Source organism: Pleurodeles waltl, chromosome 2_1 (assembly GCF_031143425.1).
Source record: "Pleurodeles waltl isolate 20211129_DDA chromosome 2_1, aPleWal1.hap1.20221129, whole genome shotgun sequence".
NCBI lineage: Eukaryota > Metazoa > Chordata > Amphibia > Caudata > Salamandridae > Pleurodeles > Pleurodeles waltl.
In genome coordinates, this window is record NC_090438.1 from 93253942 (window position 1) to 93270813 (window position 16872).

The 16872-nt window shown below is 45.2% G+C and overlaps 1 protein-coding gene across 2 annotated transcripts in view; it reads left to right on the forward strand.

Moving 5' to 3' along the window:
- MTMR8 (myotubularin related protein 8) overlaps nt 1–16872 on the forward strand; it is a 226249-nt gene that overhangs the window by 192826 nt on the left and 16551 nt on the right. For both annotated transcript variants that reach the window (XM_069210536.1, XM_069210544.1), the window contains 2 exons: nt 4356–4490; nt 7290–7416. In XM_069210536.1, coding sequence (XP_069066637.1) covers nt 4356–4490; nt 7290–7416 — 262 coding nt within the window. The remainder of the gene's footprint in view (nt 1–4355; nt 4491–7289; nt 7417–16872) is intronic.

Sequence of the window (16872 nt, forward strand, 5' to 3'; positions counted from 1 at the left end):
CTGTGCCCAGCACTTCCCTCCCTTCCGCTCAGGATGGCCCATCAAGTAACACCTAAGCTCCCTTTGTGTGTGTCTGTGTAGGGGGGATACACAAAACCCAGCTGTCACCCACCCCAGACAAGTGACCAGAGACAGGCTGCAGGTACCATATGGCTATGGCAAGAAAATGCCAATTTTCTAAAAGTGACAAGTTAGGATTTTAAATTGTGATTCCAGAGACACCTTGTGGGGTTCTCTTTCCATTTGGAAATTATACTTATTAGGTGGTTTAAGGTAATTCCAATGATATCATTTGGGAGAGATTGGCCTTGCAGTAGTGAAAAACGCATTTAAGAGTTTTTCACTGCTAGGACATGTAAAACCTAAATACATGTCCATCCTTTTAAATACATTGCACACTGCCCTTGGGGCGGTCTAGGGCCTTACTCAGGGCTGACTTACATGAATTAAAAAGGAAGGTTTGGGCCTGGCAAAAAGGTTTACTTTGCCAGGTCGACATGGCATTTTAAAACACTGCCCACACAGGCTCTGCTGTGGCATGTTTAAAGGGCAACTCAGGTGGGTGGCACAATCAGTGCTGCAGGCCTACTAGGAGCATTTAATTTACAGACCCTGAACACATTTAATGCATTCTACTAGGGACTTATAAGTAAATTAAATATGTCATTTGGGATATTAAATGTTACTATGTTTTGAGGAAAGAGCACAAGCACTTCAGCACTGGTTAGCAGTGGTAAAGTGCACAGAACCATAAGGCCAGCAAAAACAAAGTCAGCAGAAGTCTGAAGGCAAAAAGTCAAGGGAAAACAATGCCAAGGATTCAAGGTACAGCGCATAGTTACTTATCTCAAGGGCCTATATATCTGTGCCCTCACATGGCCTGTCACTCATATCATGGGCCTATGATCCGTGCCCTTACATAGTCACTGACATCATGAGAGTGGAGCAAACGTGGTGATGAAGGCAGATTGGTGTGCTGCAATTTGTTTATTGGGGAAGGAGACTTGTGCATAGATCGTAAATAGCAGAGTGGCCATACCGACTTTCACACTCTGGTGTGCTGCACACACAGGACAGTGGTCTTTCAGGGCAAGACAGTTCGTGTTCTCTCCCTGCACTGGTATACTGCACCTGAAACGATCATCTGAGGCCGACAGTCTTTGCTCCACACTCATTTTGGTATTACAGTAAGTTCTCATGCTGCCAGAGACCTTGATAACGATTTATCCTTTAAAAACATACATGTGCTTGCTTAGTTGACATCTTTGCGACCCTAATGGAGTCCTCAGATTGATTGGTACTCTTAATCAAGCCAATTTAATCATCTACATTGGGATTCGAAGGGGCCAGGAGCTTTTCTTGGACCTTTGTTATTTCATTTCAGTACATGTTGGTCCTTGATGAAATGTTGATGAAGTTTGCAAACCTGCGTGGCCTAGCAGATAGCACTCCTATGTAACTTGAACTACGTAGCAATGAAGTCCTGTGCCTGCTATTAACCGGTAAAGGCATCTGCTGGAGATTTCAATGTTCTGGAAGACTTTACATGGTGCTTTTCTAATCTTCATACAACCTACTAAAATACACGCAACCCTTCCTTTGCTGGTTCTCCTTCTCATGGATGATAACGCTGTAAAGTATGCATTAAGTGCTGTCGTCTACGGTTTGTGCTTCACAGCTGATTTACTTGGAGTGAACAGAAATAGTGAAACTTGTGTTATGGTCTTTAGGCTGCTCCACAACTTAGCAAAGGTGGGGGCTGGAAACCACAACTAATAGGTCAGCAACTTGCATAACTTAAGAGATCTGAATCAGTTTGCGGTATTGTCCAGGTCATAGCATCTCTCGGTGGACTCAATGACTCACTTATCACACTCTGGTCAAAGTGAAACTGTCTACAACTGTGTATGTACTGATTCAATATGCAAACTCTTTGTGTAACAAAGTCTGAATGTATGCAGTGGGTGTGTGTGTGTGTGTCACTCACCCAACGTACAGATTGCTCAAACAACAGTGTGTGTGCCTGTCACTGTCGAATGTGCAGTTAAACAGGATTAATCACTTAATTTTCCAAGTATAGTGAAAATGATGTCCACACATTACCCTCTCACTACAGACAAGACATACAGGCCGCACTGATGTAGATGTTACAGACAAATTGCACATTCAAGGCACATATGCACATTCCAAGAGGATGCTCTGGAAGGGGGCAGAGGAGCCCAGGCATGCTTCACCACCCACACGAGAATTATTGACACAAACAACCTGCTTTTATGTGGTGCCCATTGCAGTCACGCATGGGGCACATCGACGTAGTGAGGCCACTTGGATGAAGATGCGTGCACAAATACTGGGATTTGAGTTGGGGGAAACGTTTTAAGGCAAGTCCACAATTTCCTCGTGCTGATAACTACCACCAGATATTGTAGTGTGCTGACCCCCGTTTATAGTAGCCACTTCTCTTAGCTGAATCAAGAACTGACTGCTGACAAACCTGGGTGTGTCTGTACGACAACAGTTTCAAATGACTGTATGAACAAGAAACCCAAAGGCAGCATTCATTTCGTTCCTCTCAATTTTCCTTTACACCAGTACCAACTACATCATAACAGTGATTTAAAAGCTAGTTGGATGCACAAGTTGCGTACTGCATCACTCTCTTCCCTTGTCCCTAAAACACAATGTCATACCTCACCTGCATTTAGTACAGCATGTGGCCACCAGACAGCCTGCGTTGGCCAATGGGAAAACGTCTTTCCCTGCTGTAGTAACTTGAGTGGATTGTCATCAGCTCCCTGTGTATGAGACCAAAGGCTCTAAGTATGGACGCCTTCTCTCCATGCAAACATCTCATCAGAAGCAACATAGGCTGGAGTCTGACATTAACCGATCACATGCTGACTTCCTCCTATGATGCTCCTTGAGAGTATGTGTCGCGCACTCTCACCCTTATAATAACCCCATGTATACATTCCTTCTGCGCTTGAGATCCTCTAAACAAGAGCAAGTGCACCCTTCACCATTGCAGCTGTGCCCTCCCGTATGCCAATGTCACACACCCATCATGTTATGGTGCTCCCACCCAAAGGTACAAGCAGAACTAGCAATGTAACGCTGAGCCTCTATGCGCTTCCGCCACCAGCAGCTTCTTTAAACCTCTTCTGAACGAGCCAAGCCTATTCCAAAGTGCATTATGTACAACACCGACAGACTAAATGTGAGTTTCAGCATTCCCACTCTTCACCTACACTACCTGTCTGCACCAGCATGCTAAGATACTGTCAAGTACTTATTCTGTAGAGAGAAAGATTTATAAAGCACGAACAAGATCCGTGGTTATCAGAGTGCTGTACATAAAAAAGGGATACCTTTTCATGATATTCTATTTCTGTCATCACAGGTGATCCATTTTCATTCATTACAATCAGAATTACATAACACAAGAAACCAACATATTTGGATATTCATGTCGCCGTCACCCGTTCTGGTGGAGTGTTAACACATGATTGCTAAGTCTCTTCGGGAGGGTACTCCGAGGGTAGCTAATGCAAAGTCCAGAACCTTATGTTAGGAATCTGCCCAGTAAATACTATTGATGTCTTTCTTGAAGATGGAAGTCAAAATGTTTGACGTGATCTCCTATGGAAGCGAGTTTCATATTTTCGAGGCACATCCGGCGAAGGTGCTAGCGTATGTCGTCTTTTTCTTGAGCCTGGGAGGTTCCTGTAGGAAGGAGTTTGTGCTGTTAAACGAGTCTGTACTCTACGGTACAACACAGCCTCTTACATATTAGTAATCGCTCATGAGAATATTTATTGTTTCTGGGCTATTTTTAGAATCTGGCAGTAATCCAACAATGGCTTTTAAAAATATCCACCTTTCCACCCCTACATGCCTTAATGGCGAAGTCCTGTAGGTAGGCATGTAATTGGTAAGTATGAACAAACCAAACGGCAGAGATTTCTTAAGGTTGGATCACTGGCTCTGCCAAGATTTATCACGCTGGTTGCACAGTATTAGAAGTTCAAATAGTTTGCTTTTTTTCACTTTTGTTGGGTGTTTTAGTAGGATGGGGTGAAGTGAACAAACTTCAACGGATGACACGTAACAATGAAGAGAGGAAGTAAGATTAAGAAAATGAAAACCATGTTTCAGACACCTAATTCACTGTAAACGTTTAAACAAGTTGAACATTGTTTGCACTATATGAGCAGTGCGTCATCCCTTAGGTGCCACTGTTTGCCTACTTCACTTAACTGCCAACTCATCTCTTTTATTTTCACCAGAAGTAGTACATTTTTGGATGCTCTTTCTCAGTCTTTGGAATAAACAGAAGCTTGGATTTTTCTCCACAGAATCTTTGAAAAGACTCATTCTTTGTGGCCTTTCCTCCTGCAGAAGAAACAGGAGTTCCTGAACCCCCTGTACAAAGACTCATCTCCCTTAACACTTGGGGCGCTTCAACCAAACACACTGCCTTTTAGTTTCAAGTAAGTCTTTGGTTTCGGATAATTTGTTGAGAGTGGTTTACCAAGAATACAAGAAAGAAAGTACCTAAGCCCAGAGAAGGGGCTGTGGAGATGGATATAGAAGGGTGGATATGGGAGCATGGAAGATATGGGGGTAGGACGACTGGGGAGTGCACGTGGTGTATATGTATGCATCAGCCTGTCCTATTTTCTTTTTTCTAATACTAGATGGTATTTCTAATCTGGCTAGATCTCGTTTAAGGCAAAGCAGAGGACGGCTCATTCCGCACCCTTGATTTAATTATGAAGCTGCCTTTTGTCAACTATGCCACGTCAGGACCAGACATATGCAAATCAGTCTTGGTCCTGCTCCAGTGGAAAAAGTTCAGCCCACATTATTAGGTGAGGTGCCTTCAGATGGGAACGCAAGCAACCCTGAATGGATTCTGCCTATTTAGGGCGTGTCAGTGAGGTATAGCTTGAGTCCTGTGACGCGATTAGCACTGGACCCTTATCTGTGCATGCTTGTTCCCCTTAGGGCGTTGTACTGACAAAAGCAGAAAAGTGATGGGTGGGACTGGTAAATTAATCTCATCCACTGGTATTTACTTACACCATATCCCAGTCCATACCTTTTTTTTTTTTTGGGCCCATGTTCACCTTAGACAGGAGCCTGCCGTATGCAAGTCAGACTTGGTCCTGCTCTGATGGCAACTGTCCTTCGATCACCTTGTTTGATGCTGTTAATGTACTAAGTTTGACGGGTGTACTCAGATGTGGGTTCTGTGCTCACTGTACCATAGTACTGATACTTTACCTCACTGATGAGGTCCGAGTAGAGTTCTGTGCTCACTGTGACATAGTACTGAAGCTTTACCTCACTGACGAGGCCCAAGTAGGGTCCTTTTCTTACTGTTCCTTAGTACCTAAGGTATACCTCACTGATGAACCCCAGGGAGGGTTGTATGCTGATTGTGCCATAGTACTGAAGCTTTAACTCACTGAGGACCGAGTAGAGTTCTGTACTCAGTGAGTCATAGTACCGAATGTCTGCCTCAGTGATGAGGCCCAAGAATAGTTTTTTGCTCACTGTGCCATAGTACTGAAGTTTTACCTCTCACTAGGCCTGCCTAGGCCAAAAGCGGTGTTTGGTTCCTTGTGTTGCTGTCTATAGTAGGCCTGGCATTTCTGGCTGGGCTGTTTCTATTGCAGCAAGACTAAGACTGATTTGTAAATGGCAGGTCTCTGTTTGCAGTGTCATTGTGGGTGAAAAATGATGGATTGGCATGTGGCCCTGATCAATTGCCAGTATCTAAGATTACATCAAGGATCCTTCATTCACCTTATTTGTTGCTGTAGGGGTTAAAAAGTGACCTTTTGTTTGTTGCTGTTGACAGTAAGTAGTGTGTCATTTTTCTCCTCACCATTTCCCCACCATTTCATTGATTTATTTGTTTTTCCAGAGCTTCAGAAATGACTATCCCTGGGGAGAAAAGCTCCCCCCCCCCCTTTCAGAGTTAAACGCAGTGCAGACTGATGAGCATCCATTTGAACCGATGTTCAAATGTAACCTGCTGCATTTTCCATGGACAGAATATCTACAGCATCTTTTGAAAAAAATAGATTCAAACTCTACTTTCTCATGGTCCAGTTAGGTGTCCACTTTGCAGCGCTGTTTCCATAAGGACGTGCTTTACTCCTGGAAATATAGAAGTTGCTACTATGTACTCAAGTTTGGAGTAAGCTACAGCTATTCACAGAAGAGGGTTAAGTGTTTCAGTGAACCTGTCCCTCTGACAATCTGAAAGTTATTTTTTAAATTTTCATGTAACCAGACACTTCCCCTTTCATCATCTTGTCCTATTTGGGTTCCCCAGCAGATAGGTTACTTGACAAAAGGCCATTCCTTATGCACTGTTGGACAAAACCAAATCAAGTACAAACCGAATAGCTTTGCAAAGTTTGGCAACTTTTAAACATCCAAACCACTTTAGTAGTTTCATGGACCACAGCGCACTTCGAGTAGAAAATCACTGTATTGTTTCCAGGTTAACAGCGCACTTCGAGTAGAAAATGCACTGTATTGTTTCCAGGTTAACAATTTAAATAAAACATTATTTGAATGTAATATTTCTCTGTATAAAGATGTTCCACTGTCCGCAGGTAGCTGGAGATAGTGTAGCGTTTACAAATATAATGCTGCTATACGTTATGCACACCTCGGATCGCAATTTAAGTAACTTTTTCAAATATGTTTAACCAAATGGTCAAATCCCAGTAGCGATAATGTGGGTTTTTATGCTTTCAAAGTCAATAACTTTAATGCAGTTATTTTGGTAATTACAACATCTTATTTCTACAGCGCTATGAAATGGCAAAACCGGAACATCAGAGGCCCTTATTAAAAATACTTTTTTGCTGATGTCTGCGAAGACTCATAGCCATATTTGTGCTCCTAATGAAAGACGTATATCTTATAGTGCCTGTTAGGGAGTGAACTTGCAACCGCCTCAGTGTCCAAGGGCGCCCCTAGAAATGGCATTACATGGCAGTAGTTTGTTTCAGGTGCTTACTCCGTGGATTCTCAGCTGGGAGGTGAAGATCTGGTCCACAATAAATGACTGGAAACCTCATTTGACTGAAGAGACATCACAAGACCGGTTAGATCAGGCAGGCCTCCTTTGAAGGAGTCATAGCTGGTTATATCAGAGGAGCTCCGAAGCAGGCCTAAGGGGTAGCGGGCACTGCCACGTACCAGCCTGAACAAGCTTCCCTGTTGGTGACACACCTCACCTCCATGTCCCTTCTCCCCTTCTCCAGGTTCTGGTGTGGGATGTACAACCGCTTCGACAAGGGGATGCACCCCAGACAGTCCGTGTTGGACCGCCTCCTGGGCTGCATGAGTGAGAAGAGCACGCTGCAAACCGACGAGGAGGAGCTAGAAGACGTGAGTGCCTCTCAAACATGCATCTCAGGCCATAGATTTCCTACAGACCAATGTAAATTTGTATACCTCTCGTCTTGTCGATGTACAGGTGGTAATGAGAAGGTACATTGGCCACATGAGACTGTCTGCTGTCTTTGTTTTTCGGAAAAATTTCTGATTTTACTGTGTTTTAGTCTGGTTTTTAAAAAACGTATCTACTGCAAGAAGCCTAAAATAAGATTTAAAAAAAAAAAAAAAAGGATTTAATAATGTGCATATCTGTTCATTTTGTACACTACATCAACACTGTGCCAGCTGTTACTTGTCACCTTTTTGCCAGGGATTCTAATTATACTTGGATCTTTAAAAAAAAAAAAAAAAAGCAGCGGCTTTAATGTAGTCCTTTTCTGTCTCGCGTATTACGCATCGGCAGTGTGAAGAAGCTGTGAACTGCCGTGTCCTTGCCTGGGGCTACCCACCAGCTGCATCCCTCGTTTGCGTCTTGTTTCCAGGGTTGCCTTGGTAATATGAATTCATGCCGTCATTAAAAAGGTATTTTTTGAGGGAGCGTGCTGGCAGCCTGAAAAAATATTAGTAAAGGCGGCCACCATCAGCCTCACCTTGAACACAATAACAAGACCGACTTTAACAGGGAAATTGGCAGAAAATCCCAGAGTTGAAAGAGTGCCCACCAGTGGCTTAATTCAAAATGATGGGGACCCCAGCCCAGTATATACAGGGCCCCTGGAGATTCCATTGCTTCACTGATATCCATAATCCCGAGGAGGACTAGGGTGCCCCCTGGAGGGTGGGAGCCTGCTGCGCCACAGGGGCCTCTGTTACTCTCTGGAACCAGTGGCTCACAAACCTTTACCCATTCAACGGTGGAGGCAACTTACAACCTAAGTGGGTGTACACGCTAGGCGTGCCCGTGCGTAGGGATGCTTTTGGCCCATAACATCGAAGGCATGCTGACGCTCTACCCATCCAGTATTGGAAAAGGGGTGCTGGGGACCTTTGTGGTAGGTGGTCGTGCCTGGCTGTTCAGCCCAGCATTGTGAACTGTAATTCCACCCATCATAGTGTAGGACTCTGAGATCAGGAGTACAGTGGGTGTTGGCCGGTTGTGCCAGGAAGTCTAGCCCAGCATTGAGGAAATGTAATCCCATCCGTTATAGTGTAGGACGCAGGTGTACAGTGGGTGTAGGCTTGCAGTGCCTGGCAGTTTAGCACAGTATGGAGTACTGTAATCCTACCCATCATAGTGTAGGACGCAAGTGTAGGCTGGTGATGTGTGGCAGTTTAGCCTAGCATTGAGGACTATAATCCCACTAATCATACTGTAGGGCTCAGAGAGCTGGGGTGCACTGGGTGTTGGCTGGTGGTGCCTGGCAGCCCAGCCCAACATTGAGGACTATAATCCCACCCATTATAGTGTAGGACTCAAAGAGCAGGGGTACAGTGGGTGGGTGCCCGGCAATTCAGCCCAGCATTGAGGACTACAATCACACCCATCATTGTGCAGGACGCAGGGCTCCAGTGGGTATTGGCTGGTGGTGCCTGGCAGCCCAGCCCAACATTGAGGACTATAATCCCACCCATTATAGTGTAGGACTCGGAGAACAAGGGTGCCTTGTGTGTTGGCTGGCAGTGTGTGACAGTTTAGCCCAGCATTGAGGGCTGTAATCTAGCATATCATACTGTAGGGCTCAGAGAGCAGGGGTATGTCGTGTGGTGTCAGGTGGTGCCTGTCAGTTTAGCCCAGCATTGAGGGCTGTGTTCCCACCCATCATAGTGTAGGACGTGGGAGTACAGTGTGTGCTGGCTGGTGGTGTGTGGCAGTCTAGCACAGCACTGAGCACTGTAGTCCCACCAATCATAGTGTAGGTCTCAAAGAACGGGTGTATAGTGAGTGTTGCTTGTGGTGTGTGGTAGCTTTAGCCCAACATTGAGGACTGTAATCCCACCAATCATAGAGTGGGATTCGGAGAGCAGGGTAACAGTGGGTGTTGGCTACTGGTGTCAAGCATTGAGGACTGTAATCCCACCAATCATAGTGTAGGTCTCAGAGAACGTGGCTACAGTGTGTGTCAGCTGGTGGCCCGTGGTAGCTTTAATCCAATATTGAGGACTATAGTCCCACCAGTCATAGTGTAGGTCTCCGAGAACGGGGGTATAGTGAGTGTTGCTTGTGGTGCGTGGTAGCATTAGCCCAGCATTGAGGACTGTCATTAGGTCTGGACCTGGTTGTGTGCTGACCTAGAAGACATGCTTGTGTGTTTTTGGCCACCATGCCTTAAAGGGAGCTCAGGAGCTGCTCATCTCATGCACCTGCAGTCAGTGTGGTTTGCCACTGTCCTCTAGTATAGGAGGAGGCGGGTAAAGGTGCCCTTTAAAATCCAATTACTGTGATGCTCTCCAGTACCTTCTTTTCTTACTTCCCTCGCTATGTCCATTAATTGTTCATTTCTATGTATTAGTTCTGTTCCAACTTCGTGCGAGTCACTGTTTAAAGACAAGGGAAAAGTTAACTGTCCCCACTGCGTCCCATCCATTTCTGGTTTTCAGTAAACAGTGAGTGGCCATAAGAAGGGTGAAGACCCTGCCTGGAGGGAAGAGTGCTGCAAACGATCAAGTGGAACACCCCATTATTGTATAATTAAAGGCTAAACTTCAAACATCAAACTCCTGCCTGCAGTCCTAGCCATCGCCTCAAGCAATGCCAAGGGATGTGCTTCGCAAAACTGCAGAACTCAGTTAAGTCCACACAGAACACCTCTGAGATGTTCTTGTGGGTCTGAGTTGGGGCTGTCCTTAGCAGGAGGAGCAGTGGAGGGATGGGGTGAGTCTCCCCTACTAATTTACACATAAGCCCCCTCTGGACCTGGGAGCCTCTGGACCCGGGAGCCAGAGTGGGAGAACCCCAAAAGGCACACGCAGGCTTCTTCCAGAGAAGAGCGGCCTCTGGTCATCCCTGCTGCTGCAAGAATTATTTCGATCAATTTACTGGGCCTAAATCAATGAAGTCCTTGGAGTAGGAGATGAGAGGTAATTTCATTTTGAGGGGATCGGTAAATAAAAGCACCACCGATTTTCAGTCATTCCTGATTGCATACGATACTAGCTGCCCTTGCGTGATGGTTCATGTGTTGTAGAAACAATAAAACACCCAGCAGTGAAGAGGCGGCTGAGAAGCAGCAGTGGTCTCTGCACTCACGAGTAGTCCACAAGGACATCCAAAGGAAGTGACCTTACAACAAAGCAGGACAGAGTTCAGCGTCAGTTGATAAAGCAAGGCAGAGACAGTCCCAAGCTCAACAAGGGAGTAAAGCAAATGCCTGTCAGAGTCCTTTATCTCTTAGCTGTTGCAAACAGATCTGCTGATATTTGGTGGTTGCTAGACACAAAGTGGAGTTACAGGCAATTACAAAGATAACTGCCCTAGGTGACAGTGCCGAGATCAGGAGCCACAGAGGTAGCATCTGAAAAGGAAAAAATATAGGCCCTCATTATGACTTTGGCAGTCTTAAAAAAAGACCGCCGAAGCCGCGGGCGACAACATACCGCCGGTGCTGGCAGTATGTTTGGCGCCCTATTATGACATTTCCGCTGGGCCAGCAGACGAAAACAGCGTTTCCGCCCACTGGCCCAGTGGAAAAGTCAACACAACATTGAAGCAGGCTCGTAATCGAGCCGGCGGCAATGTTGACGTGTGTCGGGTGCAGTAGCACCCGTTGCGCATTCCACTGCCCGTAATTCGGGCAGCGGAATGCACGATGGGGCTCTGCCTGGGGGCCCCTGCAGTGCCCATGCCAAGTGTAATGGCACTGCAGGGCCCCCACAAGTCTCCCATACCACCACCCATTCAATGGCAGTGTTTACCGCCATGGACAGGCTGGCGGATGGGGTCTCGTAATCCCCAGGGCACTGCCTCTTGCAGCGCTGCCCTGGTGGATTACTGCCGCTGGGACCACCAGGCTTCAGGCTGGCGGCAGCCTAGCGGTATCGGCGGTAGTACCGTTGCGGGTCTGCCACGGTCTTAATGTGCCGGTAAGTGCCACCAGCCTGTTGGCGTTACTACCGCCACATTATCGCCACCCGCCGGGGTCATAATGACCCCCATAGACTTATAGAGGGGTAACTGCCAGTAATCCGGTTATTTTCCACAACCAGAAACCCCATTTCTAACAGGGATTCAAAGGGACATGTGATTGACCATGTTAGCAAAGTTCATGGAAATTGTGAGATGGAAAACTCAATTTTTATGTACATTGTTAGGTAGTGCAGCAAAGCCAGTTGTTTTCAACTGCCAACAGTGAAGAGGTCATTCTTACAGAAAACAATGATATAGTACAGATTGATACCCAATTAGTATTGGATTGAAGACCAATAACTGCATATTGAAGTCATGATAAAGTGTGTTGTTGACAACCATCCTTCCACAGTTTTATGTTAAATATGCTCCATGCTTCCAAATCCTGTTGCTCTGCTCCAGGAACCCTTCAGGAGCTTTGCACAGAATGACCTTGGATCCCTCAGCCCCACGTAAAGTATTTGGAGTCCTTTCCCAACCACCTTTAAAAGCCCCACTCAATCCAAAATTAAAAAATACCTAGCATCTTGCCTCCCTGCCCATCCATCCTTTGCCTCCCCTCTTTCCCTTAACCGTTCTTCCACCGTACAAAAAGCACCTGGCATCCAGCCTTCCTCCCTCACCACCCACTGAGCGGTCTCTTCTCCCTCGTCACTGAAGCTGCACCCTGCTTTTATCAGCACAGCCTGCTTTTTCCTGTCAGCCTGGGTGTGCAGAGACCCAGGGCTGCCAAGGGTTTGGTGGTTGGTGGAATAGAAGTGCCATCTTACACAGTGTAGGTGTGTCTGGGCCTGGTGCTTCACTGCCCTGATGTCTGAAGTGAATAACCTGGTTATGAAAGCACAGGTGTCTGGGCCTGGCGCTTCACTGCCCTCATGTCTGAACTGATTAACCGGGTTAGGAAACCACAGGTGTCTGGGCCTGGTGCTTCACTGCCTTGATGTCTGAATTGAATAACCGGGTTACGAAAGCACAGGTGTCTGGGCCTGTGGCTTCCACTGCCCTGATGTCTGAATTGAATAACCGGCTTACGAAAGCACAGGTGTCTGGGCCTGGCGCTTCCACTGCCCTGATGTCTGAATTGAATAACCGGGTTACGAAAGCACAGGTGTCTGGGCCTGGCACTTCCACTGCCCTGATGTCTGAATTGAATAACCGGGTTACGAAAGCACAGGTGCCTGGGCCTGGCACTTCCACTGCCGTGATGTCTGAATTGAATATCCGGGTTATGAAAGCACAGTTGTCTGGGCCCGGCGCTTCACTGCCGTGATGTCTGAGTTGAATAACTGGGTTATGAAAGCACAGGTGCCTGGACCTAGCGCTTCCACTGCCGTGATGTCTGAGTTGAATAACTGGGTTATGAAAGCACAGGTGCCTGGACCTAGCGCTTCCACTGCCGTTATGTCTGAATTGAATAACAGGGTTATGAAAGCACAGGTGCCTGGGCCTAGCGCTTCCACTGCCCTGAATGTCCGAATTGAATAACCAGGTTATGAAAGCACAGGTGTCTGGACCTAGCGCTTCAGTGCCTTGATGTCTGAATTGAATAACCAGGTTATGAAAGCACAGGTGTCTGGGCCTAGCGCTTCACTGCCCTGATGTCTGAATTGAATAACCTGGTTATGAAAGCACAGGTGCCTGGGCCTGGCGCTTTCACTGCCGTGATGTCTGAATTGAATAACCGGGTTATGGAAGCACAGGTGCCTGGGCCTAGCGCTTCCACTGCCCTGATGTCTGAATTGAATAACTGGGTTATGAAAGCACAGGTGCCTGGACCTAGCGCTTCCACTGCTGTGATGTCTGAATTGAATAACTGGGTTATGAAAGCACAGGTGTCTGGGCCTAGCGCTTCACTGCCCTGATGTCTGAATTGAATAACTGGGTTATGAAAGCACAGGTGTCTGGGCCTAGCGCTTCACTGCCCTGATGTCTGAATTGAGTAACCTGCTTATGAAAGCACAGGTGTCTTTGCCCAAATTTCTGAAGCGAGTAACCGGGTTGTGAAAGCACAGGTGTTTAGACCTGGTGGTTCACTGTCCTTATCTCTGAAGTGAGTATCCAGGTTATGAAACCACAGGTGTCTGGCCCTCGTACGTCACTGCCCTGATTTCTGAATTAAATAACGGGGTTGTGAAGCACAGGTTCTGTGCCTGGTGCTCCACTGCCCTAATGCTTGAAGTGAATAACCGGGTTGTGAAGTCACAGGTACCTGGGTCTGGTGCTCCGCTGCTCTGTCCAAATTGAATAACAGGTTGCAAAACCGTGGCTGTAGGTAATGGCTTCCCTGCATATCAAAACACAAGGTCCATACACTGCTTTTGATAATCCCACCTTTAGGCTTCTATCATCTAAAAAAATTGTAAAAAATGTGTCACAGGATGCTTTTGGAAGGAGACCCTGCCATGGCCAGAAAGGTGTGTTGTCATCACGTGGCTTCAGATGTCTTCTCAGATCTTCTTGGCTGTATCAGAGTGGGATCACTGGCTGACTGCATCACTGTAGGGTATACATACTGATCGTCTGCGAAGGAGCCGCCGTTTTACAAACCTTATGTTAAGTCTTTAATGTGAACTGGAATCCTGTAACCATCCGTTGTTTAGAGATAGACCGTGTTCCTTTACCATAGACATTGGTTGGGAAAGACAGTAGGCCACAACACAACTCAAGATGTTTTGGGTTACCTTTGTCTTTAGGCAGGAGTCGTGCGGTTGACCAGAAGCCACATAGGTGCAGAAAGTTGTTCAATATTGCCTTTCCAGGGCCTGACGCAAAGGGCGATCCAATGTTTTACAATACCATTTAGCAACATCTTTCCTACCTCATTGCAAAATAACAACATGCCCTTTTGCAAATGGGAAAACTGAACCATTAAACAGTATCTACCTTATTCTCTTTTTACGACTTAAAGTCTGTATATATTTTGTGTCTTCCATTGTTTTCGTATTTTTTTCACCTTTTCCCATTATTTGAATATTTTACTCTCTCATGCTTCTTTGTAATGTTTCTGGTTTTGTGTCATTGATGTAAGCGAGATAATCTGTTTCAAATATTGTATTTTGAGTTCCCATTTCTCTCGTGCGCAAAATGCTGCCACCAAAAGCGTTAAATATAATTTGCTTGACTGTTGAAGTCAGTGTCCATTTACCCGGCTTCAGAGTCCAGTGACAGATTGCATTAATTTTACTTTTTATCTATTTCCAGATCATCATTTTCTTTTGTGTGCCAAAATCACCTTTGCTTTGTAACATAACAATTCCACAGTACAATCTGCAGCTCATGAGTCAAGGAGTCAGCCTTTTAGTAAAACAGTACCTTGTTTGCATTGACCTTGGCTGCAAAATTAAATAGTTCTGCTTGTAATATGTGAGAAACTCCTGCAAGATTCACTTTTTAATGCTATTAGGTGTGCCGTGCCGCTCTCATGTAAATTGTATCAGAAATATGGCCTGGTGTGTAAAATGCGGGTAAGATACCCAGAAACATAAGGCATGGCCCTCACCTTCCAAGGGGCCCCTGCGAAAGTCCAATTTTTCTCTGTCTTTTTCTATATCTCAGCCTTTAATGTATAACTAAATAAATATAGTTTGGTACCGTGGGCTTTGAATAAGTTGAAAGAGGTAATAAAACGTAGTTGTTCTTAGCAGGGGCCCCATCATTTTCCTTGCCCGTGTCCCTCAAAATCCTTAAGGTGACATTTGAGGTGCCGTCTCAATGTATTGCTGATATGCTTTCCAAACACTTGTTGCAAACACTGCTCGTGCAATGCATGACATTTTTTCCTCATACAGTCCCAAGAACGAATATTATGTAAAAAGCGTGGGCACTGGAAGAACCTGAAATAAAAGATACCCAATAACAAGGATTCTGGTGAGAATACACTTGCATTTTAAGAAACTGTCTGGGCCTAAAGTTCTCGATGCATGTCAGAGCGTTCCCTTTACCACAAGTTATGTAAAAAAAAAAAAAAAAATGTATGCAACTACAGCTACCTCAGACGCGCATCCATTTTGTGTTCTGAATCTACAAATACATTAAACCAGCCCTAGTAATTCTCCAGAAACTGAGCCCATTCTTCTCTTTTGCCTTTTGTATAACTAATCCATCACTCACCCGGCTCCAACATGAACTGGTTGTTTACGGTTGGTAGCCACACCTTCTCCGTGCTGGGCATATCCTTCGGAACACGCTGCACTCTGATCTGACCACAGTATTATTATTATTTTTATATTAAAAATAAAATTAAAGCGTTGACGATTTCATGAGGCTCTTAGACGCTGTCCTCAGATACATATAAAATAAAACATACATGCCAACAGTAAAATAAGAGTAGCACAACATTAAATGACATTATACAGTGATGTGAAAAAGGAAGTACATCCATTTAAGAATCTATAATAATACTTCTTAAAACATATTTGTCCCTCATCTTCCCCGGTTCTGATGGGTCAATGGCCTAGTGCATCCACTGCAGGAATCTAATGTTGACAAGTTTAAACCCCACACTCAGCCTTAATCCTTCCGAAGTTTATAACATTGGTGTCATTGTATTTGGTAGCACTAACCATACCACTTTGGATGAACGTGCTCCTTGCAAACTGAGTCATCCTGTCTGCACCCAATGGTCCAGTAACATGAGGAACACCCGTTAGCAGCAGTAACTTGAAGTAAACATTTCCTCTCAAGATTGAATCTGTATCCCATATCACTTATGGGGAATTATGGCCTCATCCTTATAAAACTGTTTATGGCGTGTGATGCTTGAGTGCATTTGTTTGTGCAGAGCTATCTTTATGTCCTTCCACAGCATGACTATGTTGATTATGGTCTAGTATTTGACAGTTCTGAAATCCTTATTCTTCAATTCAATTGTAGATTTACTAGTGTGTTTTGGATCATTGTTCAATTACACGGCCCACTTTCAGCCACGTTTTAGCTGTTGCGCAGATTGTCTTACGTTTGCTGTTAAATACTGTACTACGGAGATGAATTCATATCAGAATGGATGATTGTCAGGCCTCTTGAAAAGCAAGTCAGTCAGCACTCTCCCACCACCAGGCTTGTTAGTTGGGCTGAGGTTCTTATGGTAATGCACAGCTTTTCTTTTTCACCAATTATGTTGTTCTTTTAGTCAAGTAATTCTGCATTGATTCTCTCCAGAGGACATTGTTCTTGAGGTCCTATATTTAATGCAGGTACACAATGTTGTACACCCTGTTAGTTAATTCTTGTAATTCATTCAGGTACGAACATAAGCCTTGCAGCTGTGTTTCTACTTGGACAGCCTGTGTTTTTTTTCCTGATTTCTTCGCCACAAAAGTAGTACGTTTTGAGTTTTCTCCTGGATGTAGCTTTGGGGTTCTGTGCCACCTCTAGAAACATCAGTG